Source organism: Gorilla gorilla, chromosome 22 (genome assembly GCF_029281585.2).
Source record: "Gorilla gorilla gorilla isolate KB3781 chromosome 22, NHGRI_mGorGor1-v2.1_pri, whole genome shotgun sequence".
Classification (NCBI taxonomy): domain Eukaryota; kingdom Metazoa; phylum Chordata; class Mammalia; order Primates; family Hominidae; genus Gorilla; species Gorilla gorilla.
Genome location: NC_073246.2, coordinates 27875551 through 27890522, shown reverse-complemented (window position 1 = coordinate 27890522; position 14972 = coordinate 27875551). Strand labels below are relative to the sequence as shown.

General features: G+C 38.4%; 1 protein-coding gene across 6 annotated transcripts in view; it reads left to right on the top strand.

Moving 5' to 3' along the window:
- The window catches only part of APP (amyloid beta precursor protein), a 284040-nt gene that overhangs the window by 189465 nt on the left and 79603 nt on the right, over positions 1 to 14972 (top strand). For all 6 annotated transcript variants that reach the window (XM_004062633.5, XM_004062636.5, XM_004062637.5 and 3 more), the window contains 2 exons: positions 4766 to 4840; positions 5571 to 5729. In XM_004062633.5, coding sequence (XP_004062681.1) covers positions 4766 to 4840; positions 5571 to 5729 — 234 coding nt within the window. The remainder of the gene's footprint in view (positions 1 to 4765; positions 4841 to 5570; positions 5730 to 14972) is intronic.

Below are 14972 nucleotides of genomic sequence, written 5' to 3'. Positions count from 1 at the left end.
CTTGGCCTCACCTGAATAATAAGAAAATCTACCCTTGAAAACATAAAACTAATAGTGTATCTAGAAAGGTACAACACAGGTACTATTTTTTGTTTGTTTGTTTTGTTTTTTGTTTGTTTGTTTTGCCTTAAGATGAATAACAATACTTGGATCTACTTTGGTATAATAACATAAAGAGGAAAAAAGCCTTATAATCACAGTACTTTTGGCTCTGGAATATAATGTGCAGTTCTAGTGGCTGCCCACGATGAAAACCTAACAGCTAATTGAACTAGAAAGCTAGCCACAGGGAATTATTAAGTTTTCACCTGATGCCAAGAAAATCAGATCTTTCCTTAGGAAAGACACAGGCACTGTTTGGAAAGCATTGGAGGACTATGAATCATACTTATTGCCACTGAAATGTCCTCATTTGAATTTACATCCTATCTCCCTTCTTTATGAAGCTTTCAGAGGCTTCCTGTACCCTCACAAATCCACTTCTGGGCACATGAAGTCGTAAAAAAAGAACAATGACAAAAATAAACACCGAATGCTCAGCTTGTCATTTTCAGCGCCTACCGCTGTACCCTGACTCTGGTCTTCCTACCACCTCTTCCTTCTCAACTGCTACCCTTGCTTTCTGTACAGCGTTAAACTGCTGTTCTGATCAGGCCACTCTGCTCATCATCTGTTCATCTCATCTTGGGCTTCCCTTTGCCCTTGGCATTGAGTTCTTCTGGAAATGCCCTCCCACTCTTCTTCACGCTGACACATCTCACCCATTCCTTACACCCCACTTCATACTCAGAATGAGACAGGCAGTCATTGCTCTTACCTTTCATGTAATTCTAAATATTTGCTCCCCGGTTTTGTTAGTGATTTCTGGACACACCTGCATTATCTTTCCAGCTGGATAGTAAAATCCTTGTAGTACCTCTAAGTTCACATAAGTCTTGCTAACCTTGCATTTCATTCTTGGACACACTTAGTCATTTTTTTTTTAATTTTGTGTTTTTTTTAATCCTGGATTTTTTCTCCTAGTATATCTTGTTCATTTTTGATCTTATTAAGAAAACTTATTTCAAATTCTCTGTTAGTTTTAGATGTGACAGGTCTTCTTTAAAATAATAATTTAACTTTTCTTTTAGCACATCTGTTTAACTTGTGACTTAGTTCATGATTTTGTAGATTTTGTTCATCTTTTAGTCATCAGATATATCTGATATAACCTAAGAGATGTTGTCCCAGAGCAGAGAATGTTGTCTACTAGATTCCAGTGGTCATAGGAATGTGAGACACCTGAAATCAATATGTATCTTCATAGTCTGTGGTGCTGAAATCTAGGGACTTTTCAACTTTAAACTTGCCTGCCTCTTAAATCTCTACTTAGTAGTAGTCATTTTCTCTGCATGAAACAGCCAAGTCTTTGAAGATTGATAAATCCAAATGAAATTGATACCTTTGTGCCTGCAGTGGAAAATTGCTTTATAAGAATCCGTAGAGCCACTGCAAGGGCCAGGTCCTGAGAATTTTTAATTTTAAAAATTGTGCGGTTTTTTAAATTAAGTTTTATTGTAGTTTTTGTTATATGTTTTCTTATAAATACAGAGGATTTTGGAATTTTTTCATATTTTGGTTTGTTGTTGCCATTGTGGAGTATAACTCTAAACCTGTAGATTTTTGTTGCTGTATGTCGTGACTAGCATCTAGTCAATAGAAATCAACAGCTGAACCATGTGTGAGCACTTTTATTACTTATAAACTTACTACTTTTAGTATATGCTTAAAATGAAGTCTTTCAAATTGAAAGCTGACCCAACTCATAGGTTTTTATTTTTCTTTTTTTTTGGAGATGGAGTCTTGCTATGTCACCCAGCTGGAGTGCAGTGGCGCAATCTAGACTCACTGCAACCTCCGACTCCCTGGTTCAAGCGATTCTCCTGCCTCAGCCTCCCCAGTAACTGGGATTACAGGCACGTGCCACCACGCCCAGCTAATTTTTGTATTTTTAGTAGAGACAGGGTTTCACCGTGTTGGCCAGGATGGTCTCGATCTCCTGACCTTGTGATCCACCCGCCTCGGTCTCCCAAAGTGCTGGGATTATAGGCATGAGCCACTGTGCCTGGCCTAGGTTTTTATTTTTAAGATAAGCAGCAACATTTTAAGAGCGCCCCTTTCTTCTGTCACTAAATATAAGTAAACTTAGCTCACCTAATGAATTTGTTATTTTATAATAAAAAATTGGGTACCATAGGGTACAAAAACATGATGTTTAGAGCCACAGAGATCTTGGTTTATATTCTTCCCTCTCCCTTTTTTACCTGCATAGCCTCGAGCTGGTACCTTAACCCGGTTCGTAAAATGGGATGGCCCTGGCTAATCTCACAAGCTGTTGTGAGGAATCAATTAAATTAGATAGATTTTGTAAAGCTCTTAATACAGGGTCAGCAGTAATGCTACTTGTTATCAGTCCCACAGTGAAATTCTCTGTTCACAGGGAGATGGTCAGCCTACATATAGTGTGTATTCATTTGCAGTAGAGTCTTAGTGGGATGGTGCAGGTGATTTATTTATTTGTGGGGGTATAGGATATTGTTAAATTGTTCTGAAAATCAAAATGTGAGTTAATTTCTATAGTAATGCTTATTTGCAACTCATTAGCTAAATAAATCTCTTTAATTATTTCATGGATTCCCCCAGCTTAAAGCTTAAAGTCCAGTTTCTTAAAGTGTATGAGGTAAAATGGAAAAAATGTAAATGTAATATGGGAAATCAGTTTTCACATTGTAGTAGAACATTGAACTTCTATCTCAAACTAATTTTGAGATTCCTTGCTCGAAGAATTGTTGGTAGAGTACCACCACTGTGAACATTCCCAAAGCAGGAAATTGAAATATTTATATTGCAAGGCTTATCTCATCTATAAAGCAAAGATGGTCTTCCATTTCCCCCTTGCCCACAGGTTCCCTTTATTAACTTGGTAGAAGCACCAAAGCAGATGGGACAATATGTTTCTTTTCTTCCATGTTCTATTCTTGTTCATTGCAGCAGGGCATTTGTCCCAATTTTGCTGTGAACCTTGAGATTATTTTTGATATGCTTTTCAAGTGTAATGGAATATTTATTCCATCTTGTTTCCTCCATGGTTTTACAAAAACAACAAGAAGAAGCTAATTGCCTATCATATACAAAGAATGAATGCCAATGGACAATAAAATCTGTAATTAGGAACCCACATGGTGATTTGATATAGTATTGTCTCATAGAAGTCTTCTATCTATAGTTATTTATTCTAAGCCTCTTTTTCTTTCCCATCTTGAAGTATGTTAGAAGAGTCTATTCCTTAAGGCTAAGTACCTACAAAAAACAGGCTCTTATAATACAGTAATCAAGTTTTCTCATGCTTTGGGAGTACACAGAGTATGCAAGTACACATCTGGCACCAAACCAATATTTTGTTTCCTTGATCTTTCTTCATTTTACCTAGTTCAGTTATGAGTTGCACTTCAAACAAATTCTACTTGTCATACACTTGAAAAGGCAGCTGTAGGTGGTAGGAAGTTAATATTTTCTTTCAACAACATACAGAGGTGCAGACTTTTACTTTTTGTATCAGGTTAATGAGTGAACTTCTCTCAGGGAAATCCAGGTGAACATCAAAGTTGAGAGCAGGAAGCATTGATTTCCTACAAAACACATTCACCTGATATCTTAGTCAGTTTGTGTTGCTATAATAGAATACCCCAGCCTGGATAATCTGTAAAGAAAAAGAAGTTTAAAATTCGGCTCTCAGTTTTGCAGGTGGGGAAGTCCAAGAGCATGGTGCTGGCATCTGTTGAGGACTTTCATGCTGTATCATATATGGTGGAAGGAAGAAGGGCAAGAGGAGGGTAAAACTGAGTTTTATAACAACACACTTCTCACAATAACAAACCCACTCCCCCCATAATGATACTAATTTACTCATGAGGACAGAGACTGAATCACCTCTTACAGGACTTACCCCTCAACATTTGTTGCATTGGGGATTAAGTTTCCAACACATGCTTTTTAGGGGTTACATTCAAACCATAGCAGTTGGTTACTAAATTAGTGCTACTTGTAAAAAAATACATGTTTGCTGCATTCAGAATATTACATGTTTTCTTGGAGTTTTTGGAAGGACTTAGAGTAATCCTTGCTGTTCATGATTTAGGTTGGCAAGCTCAAAGGGCCTTAATTCCCCATCAGTTCTTTAAAGGGGGATAGGTCTTAGGATATTAGACAGCAGAAGTCTTCTTTTTCTTCCCCCATTATGTACTGCTTTTTGGCATTGTATTCATGACACACACACACATAAAATGTCATATTTTCTTTAAAGTCAAAATATACAGTTTAAAATGATTTCAATTGCTTTCATAAGAGAGTAAAACTTAGGTGTTCAGTTTAATATTGGAAGACCTTGTTCAGTTAGTGTGTGCCTTCCATGAATAGTTGGTATTTGTTCACATCAAATCAAATGACTGTCACTCAGTTCTCAGGGGGTAAAAAAAGACCAACCTTGACTCAAAAAGCTATATTCCTGCAATAAATGTGAACATTTATGTTTAATATACTGCTGTGATTAATTGTTTATATCCTAGTGGGAGGTCAAATATTCTTCAGATAGGAAGGGGTATGTAATACATTTTTTAAATATCTAAAATGACAAAAATAGAGGAAAAACATAATCATCCATCCTATTAAGTCTGTATTCAAAGCATGAACTGATGATTTTAAATTCAAATGTTTTCTTAATTTATAGGTCATGAGAGAATGGGAAGAGGCAGAACGTCAAGCAAAGAACTTGCCTAAAGCTGATAAGAAGGCAGTTATCCAGGTAAAACCTGAACCCATTTCCTACCAAACATCACATGCCAGCAGTCTGTTTAATGAGTGTCTGCAGGTTTACCTGTATCTGCCAGCACCTCACGTGTGATTGTTCATAGTCCTATGAACTTCAGCTGTTCTTAATCACTGTCTAGTAATTGAGTTGTTAAATCCTGCCTTATATTTGCTCTGAATTATTTCAAGTTATAATTCATTGCCATAAAACTCACATTGTAACTTGCAATCTACTTTTTATTAATAATACATCTTTTCAGTCACCACAATCTTCTGCTGCTTCTCCCTCCAGCAAAAATTATGAGAATTTGAATTTTTGATGGAAACCAGTCTCAAAATTACCTTAAGTAAACCAACAGTTTATTATGGTCAATTACTTGAGGTACTTTTAGTAAGAGAGGGATTTTTTTTTTAATATGTAATATAAGAGTTTCAAGAGTGCATATATTTATCCAAAGTTATTATTAGTCAAATCAGTCTTCAGAGAGCCTATGAAATACTGATTTTCAGTGAGAAAGTAGGTTTGATGAGGGTTGGAGAGTGCAAGAAAGTGAAGTAAGCTATAAAACGTAGAATTAGTCAAAATGTTGGAATGACTATGCAGTCTTCAGGATACTTTTTAGTACTAGAAGAAAATGGAATAGGATGTCTTTTTTAGAAGACTTGAAATTGCTGCTTCATCCTACTTATTCAGTCCCCATGGACATATGTGTTTATGATGGCAGCATTTCCAGGAGAAAGTGGAATCTTTGGAACAGGAAGCAGCCAACGAGAGACAGCAGCTGGTGGAGACACACATGGCCAGAGTGGAAGCCATGCTCAATGACCGCCGCCGCCTGGCCCTGGAGAACTACATCACCGCTCTGCAGGCTGTTCCTCCTCGGGTACGTCTCGCTGCAGCCGAGTTCACACTTCAGGTCACAGCACAGACAGTAAGGGTGGGGCACTGGGAACTGGAAGCCATACAAAAAGAATGAGGAGAAATGCCTTGAGCACTGTTATTCAGAGGTTCAACCCCTGTCCATTCCATCTTGAAGGTCAAAGGGTCACAGGGCAGCTACCTCCACAAGGTCATCTCTACACAGCAGGTACTCACACTTCCCCACAGAGCAGCCAGACAGGACTCCCAGGGACTCACATTGCAAGCCCTAACTTGATTTAATATTCCTGAGGTGGTGACAATTGATGGCATAGTTCAAGTTCGAACACAAAAGCTGGAAGGATGTCTTCCAGTCCCTTCAGGCTGCTGTAACAGAATACCATAGACTGGGTACCTTATCAGCAACAGAAGTTTATTTCTCACAGTTGCAGAGGCTGAGAAGTCCAAGATCAAGACATCAGCAGACTTGGTTGTCTGGTGAAAGTTTGCTTCCTGGTTCATAGAACTTAAATTTTTTTTATCTTTTATTTATTTTATTTTTGTTTTTGTTTTTGTTTGTATTTTGATGTATCCTTATATGGTGGAATGGGCAAGAGAGTTCTCTGGGGCCTCTTTTATAAGGGTACTAATGTCAATCTTGAAGGCTCTGCCCTCATGCCTAATTGTCTCCCAAAGCTTTCACCCTCAAATAGCATCACATTGTGGCTTAGGTTTCAACATATGAATTGGGGGTGGGAGAGACACAAACATTCAGACCATAGCAAAGGATTTTAGAAGTAACCTTGCCCAGCCCCCTCATCATGTAAGTATAATAATATAACTAAGGTCAAGGAAAGTTGAGATTTGGCTGAGTTGTAAGAATTTTTAGTGGACCAGAAGGAATTAGAACTCAAATTTCCGTCTCAGAGCAGTGGCCATATTCTCTGTGGGGAAGCATTTGTCAGTCATGACATTAGCAATGATGAGACTTATTCATGGTTTTCAGTGATCATTGCCCCAAAAAGGCATGTTGAGTGGTACAGGCATAGATGTGTTCACCGGCATTCTGTGGGAGAGCTTACTTGGAATGGAAGGAACTTTCTGAGCATGAGTGTGTAATTTATGTCCACTTGTTCTTTTTTTTTTTTTTTTTTTTTTAATGAGATGGAGTCTCACTCTGTCACCCAGGCTGGAGTGCAGTGGTGCAATCTCGGCTCACTGCAACTTCTGTCTCCTGAGTTTAAGCAATTCTCATGCCTCAGCCTCCCAAGTACCTAGGATTACAGGTGAGCCACCACACCCAGCTAATTTTTGTATTTTAGTAGAGACAGGGTTTCAACATGTTGGCCAGGCTGATCTGGAACTCCTGACCTCAGGTGATCCATCCACCTCGGCCTCCCAAAGTGCTGGGATTACAGGCGTGAACCACCATGCCCAGCCATTTGTTCTTTCTGTTTGTCATTGAGCAAGGGATATTGAAAGCTCTGCCTGTGATTGTGGACCGGGCCATTTTTCTAAACAGTGCTATCAGTTTTTATTTTGTATAGTTTGAGGCTGTGTTTTTAGGTGTGTAAATGTTCCAGGCTGTTAGGCCCTCCTTGAGCCTCTTCTTATGACATGATCTTTTTATCCTTTGTAATGTTTTGCTCCGAAATCTACTTTAATATTAATAAAGCTATTCCAGCTTTCTTTTGATTAATATTAATGTGGTGCATTTTTCCGTCCTTATACTCTTATTGACCTTGTTTGTCTTTATATTTGAAGTGTATTTTTTGTAGACAGCATATAATTGGGTCTTATGTTTTCCTTTGGATTGGGAAGACCATGTACACTGAATGAGGTTATGGATATGGTTGTCACTGAATCTGTCATCTTGGTATTTGTTTGCTATTTGTCCAGTCTGTTCCTTGTTCTTCTTTTTTCCTCTTTTTTTTTTTTTTTGATTAATTAGAAGTTTTTTATGATTCTATTTTATCTCTTGTTGGTTTGTAAGTTACAACTAGTTTGTTATTTTACTGGTTTATCTCCTTTGTGGGTTTATAAGTTATAACTAGTTTGTTATTTTACTGGTTGCTTTAGGCTTATAGAAAACATTCTAAACTTGTCACGATGATATTATGTCAGTTCAAGTGATATTATACCACTCCACAGATAGTACTTTACAAAAGTACTTCCATTTTTCGTCTCTCTCTCTCTCTGTAAGCGGTTGTTGTCATACTGTTTCCTTACTACATTGTTGATGTTTTTCTTTAAACAGTTATTTTTTAATGAGTTGTAAATTTAAAAAAAAACAACATATGTTTACCCATGAAGTCATCATTTTGGGTGCTGTAAACTCTTTGCGCAGATCCAGCTGGTATCATTTTCCTTCTGCCTGAGAGATTTCCTTTAAAATGTCTTAGAGCCTGGGCTTGGTGGCTTGTACCTGCAATCCCAGCAACTCAGGAGGTTGAGATAAGAAGATCACTTGAACCCAGGGGTTCGAGACTGCAGTGAGCTGTGATTGCATGACTGTACTCCCATCTGGGTGACAAAGGGCATCCCTGTTTTTTTAAAAAAAAAAGTTTGAGTGCATATAAGTTGGTGATGAAATCTTTTGTTTGGCTTTGACTGAAAATGTCTTTTTTATACCTTTGGTTTTGAAAAATATTTTTGCTGGGTATAAAATACTAGATTGAGGTTTTTCTTTCATTGCTTGAAAGATGATACTCTGCTGTCTTATTTGTGTCGATATCTTTATTTCTCTAAAAATAACATGTCTTTTTTTTTCTGTTTTTACAGTTTTCTCTATATCACTGGTTTTTAACAATTTAATTTTGATATGCCATGGTATCATTCGGTCTGCCCTTAATTCCATCTGGCCGTTTTTCATCTTATCACCTCACATACTGTAGTTGTCGTATATAGAAATTTAACCTGGGCTACCCCCAACACCCATAATATCGTCTGTATCTTAACTTTTGAACCTATGGAATACAGTTATTATATGAAAACTGTTTAAATATCCATGTTTGCTAATTCTAACATCTCTGTCAACTTTGAATCAATTTTGATTGCTTATTATTACATGTGGCATTTCCCTGTATCATTTTATGCTTCATAATTTTTTATTAAATGTCGGACGCTGAATTTAAACTTGTTGAATGCTAGGTGTTTTTGTAATATTCTTGAGCTTTTTTCTGTCACGTAGTTGAGTTACTTGGAAACAGTTTGATCCTTTTGAGCTTTGCATTTTTAGATTTGTTAGGTGGGATAGAAGCAGTTATCAGCCTAGGACTAGTTATTCCTTACTAGTGAGGCAAGACCCTTCTCAGTCATCTACCATGAATGTTAAGTTTTCTCACTCGTGGGAAGAGACATTATTCCTGTCCCTGTGTGAACACCAAGCACTGTTAATGCTAATTCTTTTTAGTGATTTTCCCCCTGGCCTCAGTTTCTTTCACATGCATGTACCCATCATTACTCAGCTATATTTTCAAGGATCACTCTGCACATCTCTGGATTCTCTTTTGGAGCAACTCTCTCCTCACCAATACCCTGTCCTGTGAATTACAACTACCTTGATCTCTCCACACACTTCATGTCCTCCACTCCACGAGTCCTCTAGGCTCTGTGTGGGTTTCCCCACCTGAAACCATGACCTGGAAATTCAGGGCCATGAGTTTGGCAGCTGTAAGTCCTCATTTGTTTCCCCTTTTCAGGAATCAGTGTCCTTCACCTGATGTCTAATATCTTGCAGAAATGTTGTTTATGCCGGGTGTGGTGGCTCACACCTGTAATCCCAGCACTTTGGGAGGCTGAGGCGGGCGGATCACGAGGTCAAGAGATCAAGACCATCCTGGCCAACATGGTGAAACCCCGTCTCTACTAAAAATACAAAAAATTAGCCAGGTGTGATGGCACACACCTGTAGTCCCAGCTACTCAGGAGGCTGAGGCAGGAGAATCACCTGAACCTGGGAGGCAGAGGTTGCAGTGAGCCGAGATTGTGCCACTGCACTCCAGTGTGGTGACAGAGCAAGATTCCATCTCAAAAAAAAAAAAAAAAAAAAGAAACGCTGTTTGTATATGAATATATTGTCCAGTTATTGGTGGTTCAGGCAGGGGGGTAAATCCAGTTCTTCTCACTCAATCTTGGCTGGAATTGTTTGTGCATTTTATGCAACTTAACCAGAAAGTCACCCATTTGCACCGACTTTCCTCACCATTTTGATTTTTCTTTCTATGGATAAAGTTACAGTGCACAGAAAGCCATGAGGAGCCATTAAAGAGCTCGTGGCATTCTTCCAAGACGTAAGATACTATTGACCCTGTTCTACCGATGATATCACTGCAACCTCGGGAGATGGAGTGGCTGGTTCAGGGTGACACTGCTGGGAAGGGACAGGGTAGAGCCGCAAGTCACTGCAGTGCCTTCTAACTAGAACAAGCTTCCTCTCTAAACAAAGAGCTTTTGAAAAAGAATATTCATATTAGCGTTTTCATTTTCTATTTGCCAAAATTCTCTATCTTAGCAAGGCACTTGTCAGGCAATATTTTTTTATATCTCTGCGGAACAAAAGTTCCTTGGTTCCTCTCTTTTTTGGAGAACACACTTTCAGGAGAGGAGCCGTGTGATCATTTGCCAGAGAAGGATAGGCTGGTGGGTGCTGAGACCAGAATCTTTATAGCAGACACTTGTGAAGCGTTCCAGCTGAAAGTCCAACCTCTGAAGTAAGATCTTTGCTAAATGGACATTGATGGGACTAAAAATAAGCTGAGGACTGAATGGAGGCTTTAACAAATGTACATTTAAACTCTCAGTTTAGTCTCATCAGCCATCACAGGAAAGGCAGTGGCAAGAATGTTTGCCAAAGTGTCATCTTTTATCAAAGGGGATAATTTTAGAGTGGTTGTAATCGTGCTTATTGTGGGCCTCCGCATTGCTTCATATGGAATTAGGCAACATGTTCATTTGAAAAAAAATTAAAAACTGGATTAGGAAGAAATATTTTACTGTCAAAAATCAGATCACTGTTGTTGATTGATCTAAGGATTCCTGTTAAATTCTTAACTCGGATTTATTTATCTATTTATTTATTTTCTCTCTCTCTCTTTCTCTATTTCTCTTTCTCTCCTTCCTTCCTTCCTTCCCTCCCTCCTTCCTTCTTCCCTTCCTTTCCTTTCCTTTCCTTTTCTCCTCCCCTCCCCTCCCCTGCCCTCCCCTCCCCTCCCCTGCCCTCCCCTCCCCTCCCCTCTTCTCTTCTCTAATCTTCTCTTTTCTTTTCAGGGTCTTGCTCTTTCACCCAGGCTGGCATGCAGTGGTCCAGTCGTAGCTCACTGCAGCCCCAACCTCCTGGGCTCAAGCAATCCTTTTGCCTCGGCCTCATGAGAGTTGGGTCTACAGAAGCTCCACCATGTGTGGCTAATTTTTAAAAAATTTTTGTAAAGACAGGGTCTTGCTGTGTTACCCAGGCTAGTCTTGAACTTCTGGCATCAAGCGATCCTTTCACCTCGGCTTTTTAAAGTGCTGATATTACAGGCATGAGCCACCATGACTCACCTTTAAATCTTTCCTTTGTAATAAAATGTGGCTGGGTGGTCACAGGCCTGGAGTCTAGGGGGCATTACTTGCCATTTTTGTTAAGTTACCATCTTTAGGTGTTCATTTAAGTTTTAATGTTGTATGGCTTGACCTGGCACTTAGGTCTGCACTTTGGCAGGCACAAGAAAATTGTAAATACCTTCTTTTTTTTTTTTTTTTTTTGAGATAGAGTCTTGCTTTGTCGCCCAGGCTGGAGTGCAGTGGCGCGATCTTGGCTCACTGCAAGCTCCGCCTTCTGGGTTCACACCATTCTCCAGCCTCAGCCTCTCAAGTAGCTGGGACTACAGGCACCCACCACCACGCCTGGCTAATTTTTTTAAATTTATTTTTTATTTTTTTTTTTTTGTATTTTTAGTAGAGACGGGCTTTCACCGTGTTAGCCAGGTTGGTCTCGATCTCCTGACCTCATGATCCACCCGCCTCGGCCTCCCAAAGTGCTGAGATTACAGGCGTAATTAAATGCCTTCTTGAGGACTTTTATACCTTCCTCTTGAAGACATAAATCCAGAGCTTACTGGTGGTTGTCTGAAAAAGATCACATCTTATAATAGGAGTCATACATAAATATTTCTGAGATCTCCCTCATACTTAACCACCGTGCCTGGAAAATGCAGACAACTGTATTCAGTAAATGGTATTTGAATATAAGTAAATCAAAAGTGTCGTTTCCATAGATTCTGTAGATGTTACCACTTAGAATAATTACCTGTCTAACCCTTAACAAATTCTACCGTATATTCTCAGACTTTGCAAACATGGGATTCCAAAACAATGTGGATTGTTTTCAGTTTCTTTGAAGCTCAGATTTAAATCATACTTTTACTCAGCTTTTAAATCTAAACGTGAAAGTGTTATGAGATGTTGTTTTTTGTGCAGCTAGAATTCCTTGTTCTACTAATGAATTTCATTTCCTGAGTCCCTGTGTCTGAGTATACTGTATGTTTCAAATTTCTGATTTAGTTATGTACCTATAGGCAAATACACTGAATGGTCAACCTAAAAATGCATTGTTTGACTCATATTTAGAGTCATACATATATATGCACATGTATTTAAAATAAATACTTCAGGCTAGATGTGGTGGCTCACAGCTCCAATCCCAGCATTTTGGGAGGCTGAGGTGGGAGGATCCCTTGAGCCCAGGAATTTGAGACCACCCTAGGCAACATAGAAAGGTCCTATCTCTACAAAAAAAAAAAAAAAAGATTTTTTTAATTAGCCAGGCATGATGGTGCGCGCCTGTAGTCGCAGCTACTCTGGAGGCTGAGGTGGGAGTGTGAGCCAAGAAGTCAAGGCTGCAGTGAGCTGTGATGGTGCCACTGCACTCCAGCCTGGATGACAAAGCAAGACTCTGTTCCAAAATTAAAAGTTAAAAAATGAGATAAATACTTGAAATATTACAATTATTAAAATAGTTGTTTTCCCCATGGGAAAAAAAAGTTGAGCAGAGCTGTGTCTTTGCACTCAGAAAAAACTCTTACTCTGTTGAAGGCTAGTGACTCTTCTAAGCACCAACCCCTTAACCTTTTTTACTTTCCTAAGACTTTCTTTGGAAAATCAAGGAGTTAGCACTTTTTCCCTCTGGAAGAATTAAATGCCTCTCCAGAATTGCAGCACACGTGGTTAACTTCTACCACCTTTGGAGGCCTGCAAGCTACCAGATTAAATACTTAAAGCTAAGCATTCATCATTTCTTAACCTGCCCTCTACAGTCATGTACTTCCTGCTTTTTACTTTGTCAGGGCTCGTACTCAAACTATTCATAGCTTCATGAAACAGGAACTAAATGCTGTCTGAGCCTTTCCTCTTGTAACTCTCAGGGTTCTACTTATCCTTCATAGACAGAAGACGATGATATGTCCTGACTGTTGAAGAGAAATTAGACTTAATGTGATCCTGTACAGTTAAACCAAAGGCTAGATAGGGATTTTTTATTTAAATGAACTTTCTATTGTAGGCCTAGGTTTGGAAAACCTTAGCACCCCCTAATTTGTAAGACTTGAACTGTTTTAAAGATAAGGGATACACAGCCAAACCTTTCTTTGTAATTCTGAGATTTTTGGTGTTTTTACAGATACTTAGTCTAAATCTTTCATCAGACAGTTATCATGATTATTATTCTGACTTCAACAACTTCTGCATTTTCTAAAGGGAAGTGAGAATTAGGAAACATTTTCCTGTACATCTGTTTATCTATCCCAGTTGTGTTGTTTGGATTTTCTCAGTGTCTTAACGATTGAAACCATCTTATCCATACTAAAATTCATTTCATGCTTCTATCTGCTGCTTCACATTCAGGCTATCAGTTTAATTGAGCAAAAAAAAAAAATGTTGGCAGTTTCTATAGCATCAGCATCCTTCTTTGGTTTCTCATTTTTGAATGGTTCAGCCACATGTTAAATTCTGCTGAGATCTCTGGGAACTTCTTCACATAATTCTTTGATAGAACATGAATTCTGTGAGACTCTTCATTAAAGAGCACGGTTTCATCACTAAGTTGAGATTTTGCTCAAGGCTATTTGGTAAATTCCAGCAGAAGAGCAATAAATGTTCAACAAGAAACGGCAGTCATTGGAGATAACAAGGGTAGAAATTAATGGGAGGTTTGTCACAGGTAAACAGGTGATGGCATGAGAAGGTTTAAACCACCTCATAAATAAATTTTTCGCCATTATATGATGTGGATTACAACTAAACCAAACTTTAACCAATGTGGGTGTTGGTGTACCTTTCTTTTCTAAAGCAAAAAAGAAATTGTGGTGCTAAACTTGAGCTTTTATATGGTACCGCTAATTGCTCTTCACCCAACAAACCAATTATTTCTACCCATCACTTTTCTTTGCAAAAGAAATTATCTTATAAAATATATGTATATAGCATATATCTCCAAAGCAAATATGGGACATCTGTACCTCAATGTAACTGATAGTAAGTTAAAAATTATTTGCTGAGTTCTTGGTATGTGGACAGATGAATATTATAATGTTTAAGGCATTCCACCAGCAGGTTTTGAATTTAACCAAAATTTTATGAAGCTAATCAGAATGGAATTAAAAGTTGAAAGACTGCCAGGCCAAAAAGATCATCTTTCAGAAAAGTAAATAATTGCTCTATACTTACGTATTTATTATTTATTTGTTCACCATCCATTTATTTTTAGTTGAGTTCTGTATACATTGGTGAGCAAAGGGGGACTCATTAGCTTTAGCACTCCTAAGGGCAAACCCAATAACAGATAGTGAATGGGAAGGAAAATGGGAGAATTAGCATTTAGTGAACAAAATCTTATAAACTATGCTGAATGGTATACATGCTCTTTCAGTAAAGCCACTCAGTACTATTACTTCCCTACCTTCTGAATGTTTACCAAGTTCGATAAAATCTTGCTACATACAAATGGGAAGTATGTAACAAGAGATACTAGTGGTTTCTGGTTTTAATTAAGTTACATAGAACATTAAGAAGTATGTTGGGAAGGCATTAGCTTAAAAGCTGTCTTTTGCCACTGAGGCCATATTCAATCACCCAGATTCCCTCTACAGTGGAGTGCTGCTCAGTCACTGCCTTCAGAATGCTAATAGGTCTTCATAGGATGCTATTAAAACCCATAGCACCATATGGTTTTATGCTCTGCTTTCTTCCAGCAAACCTACGTATTTTAATGTTAATATATATGTTCATTTTA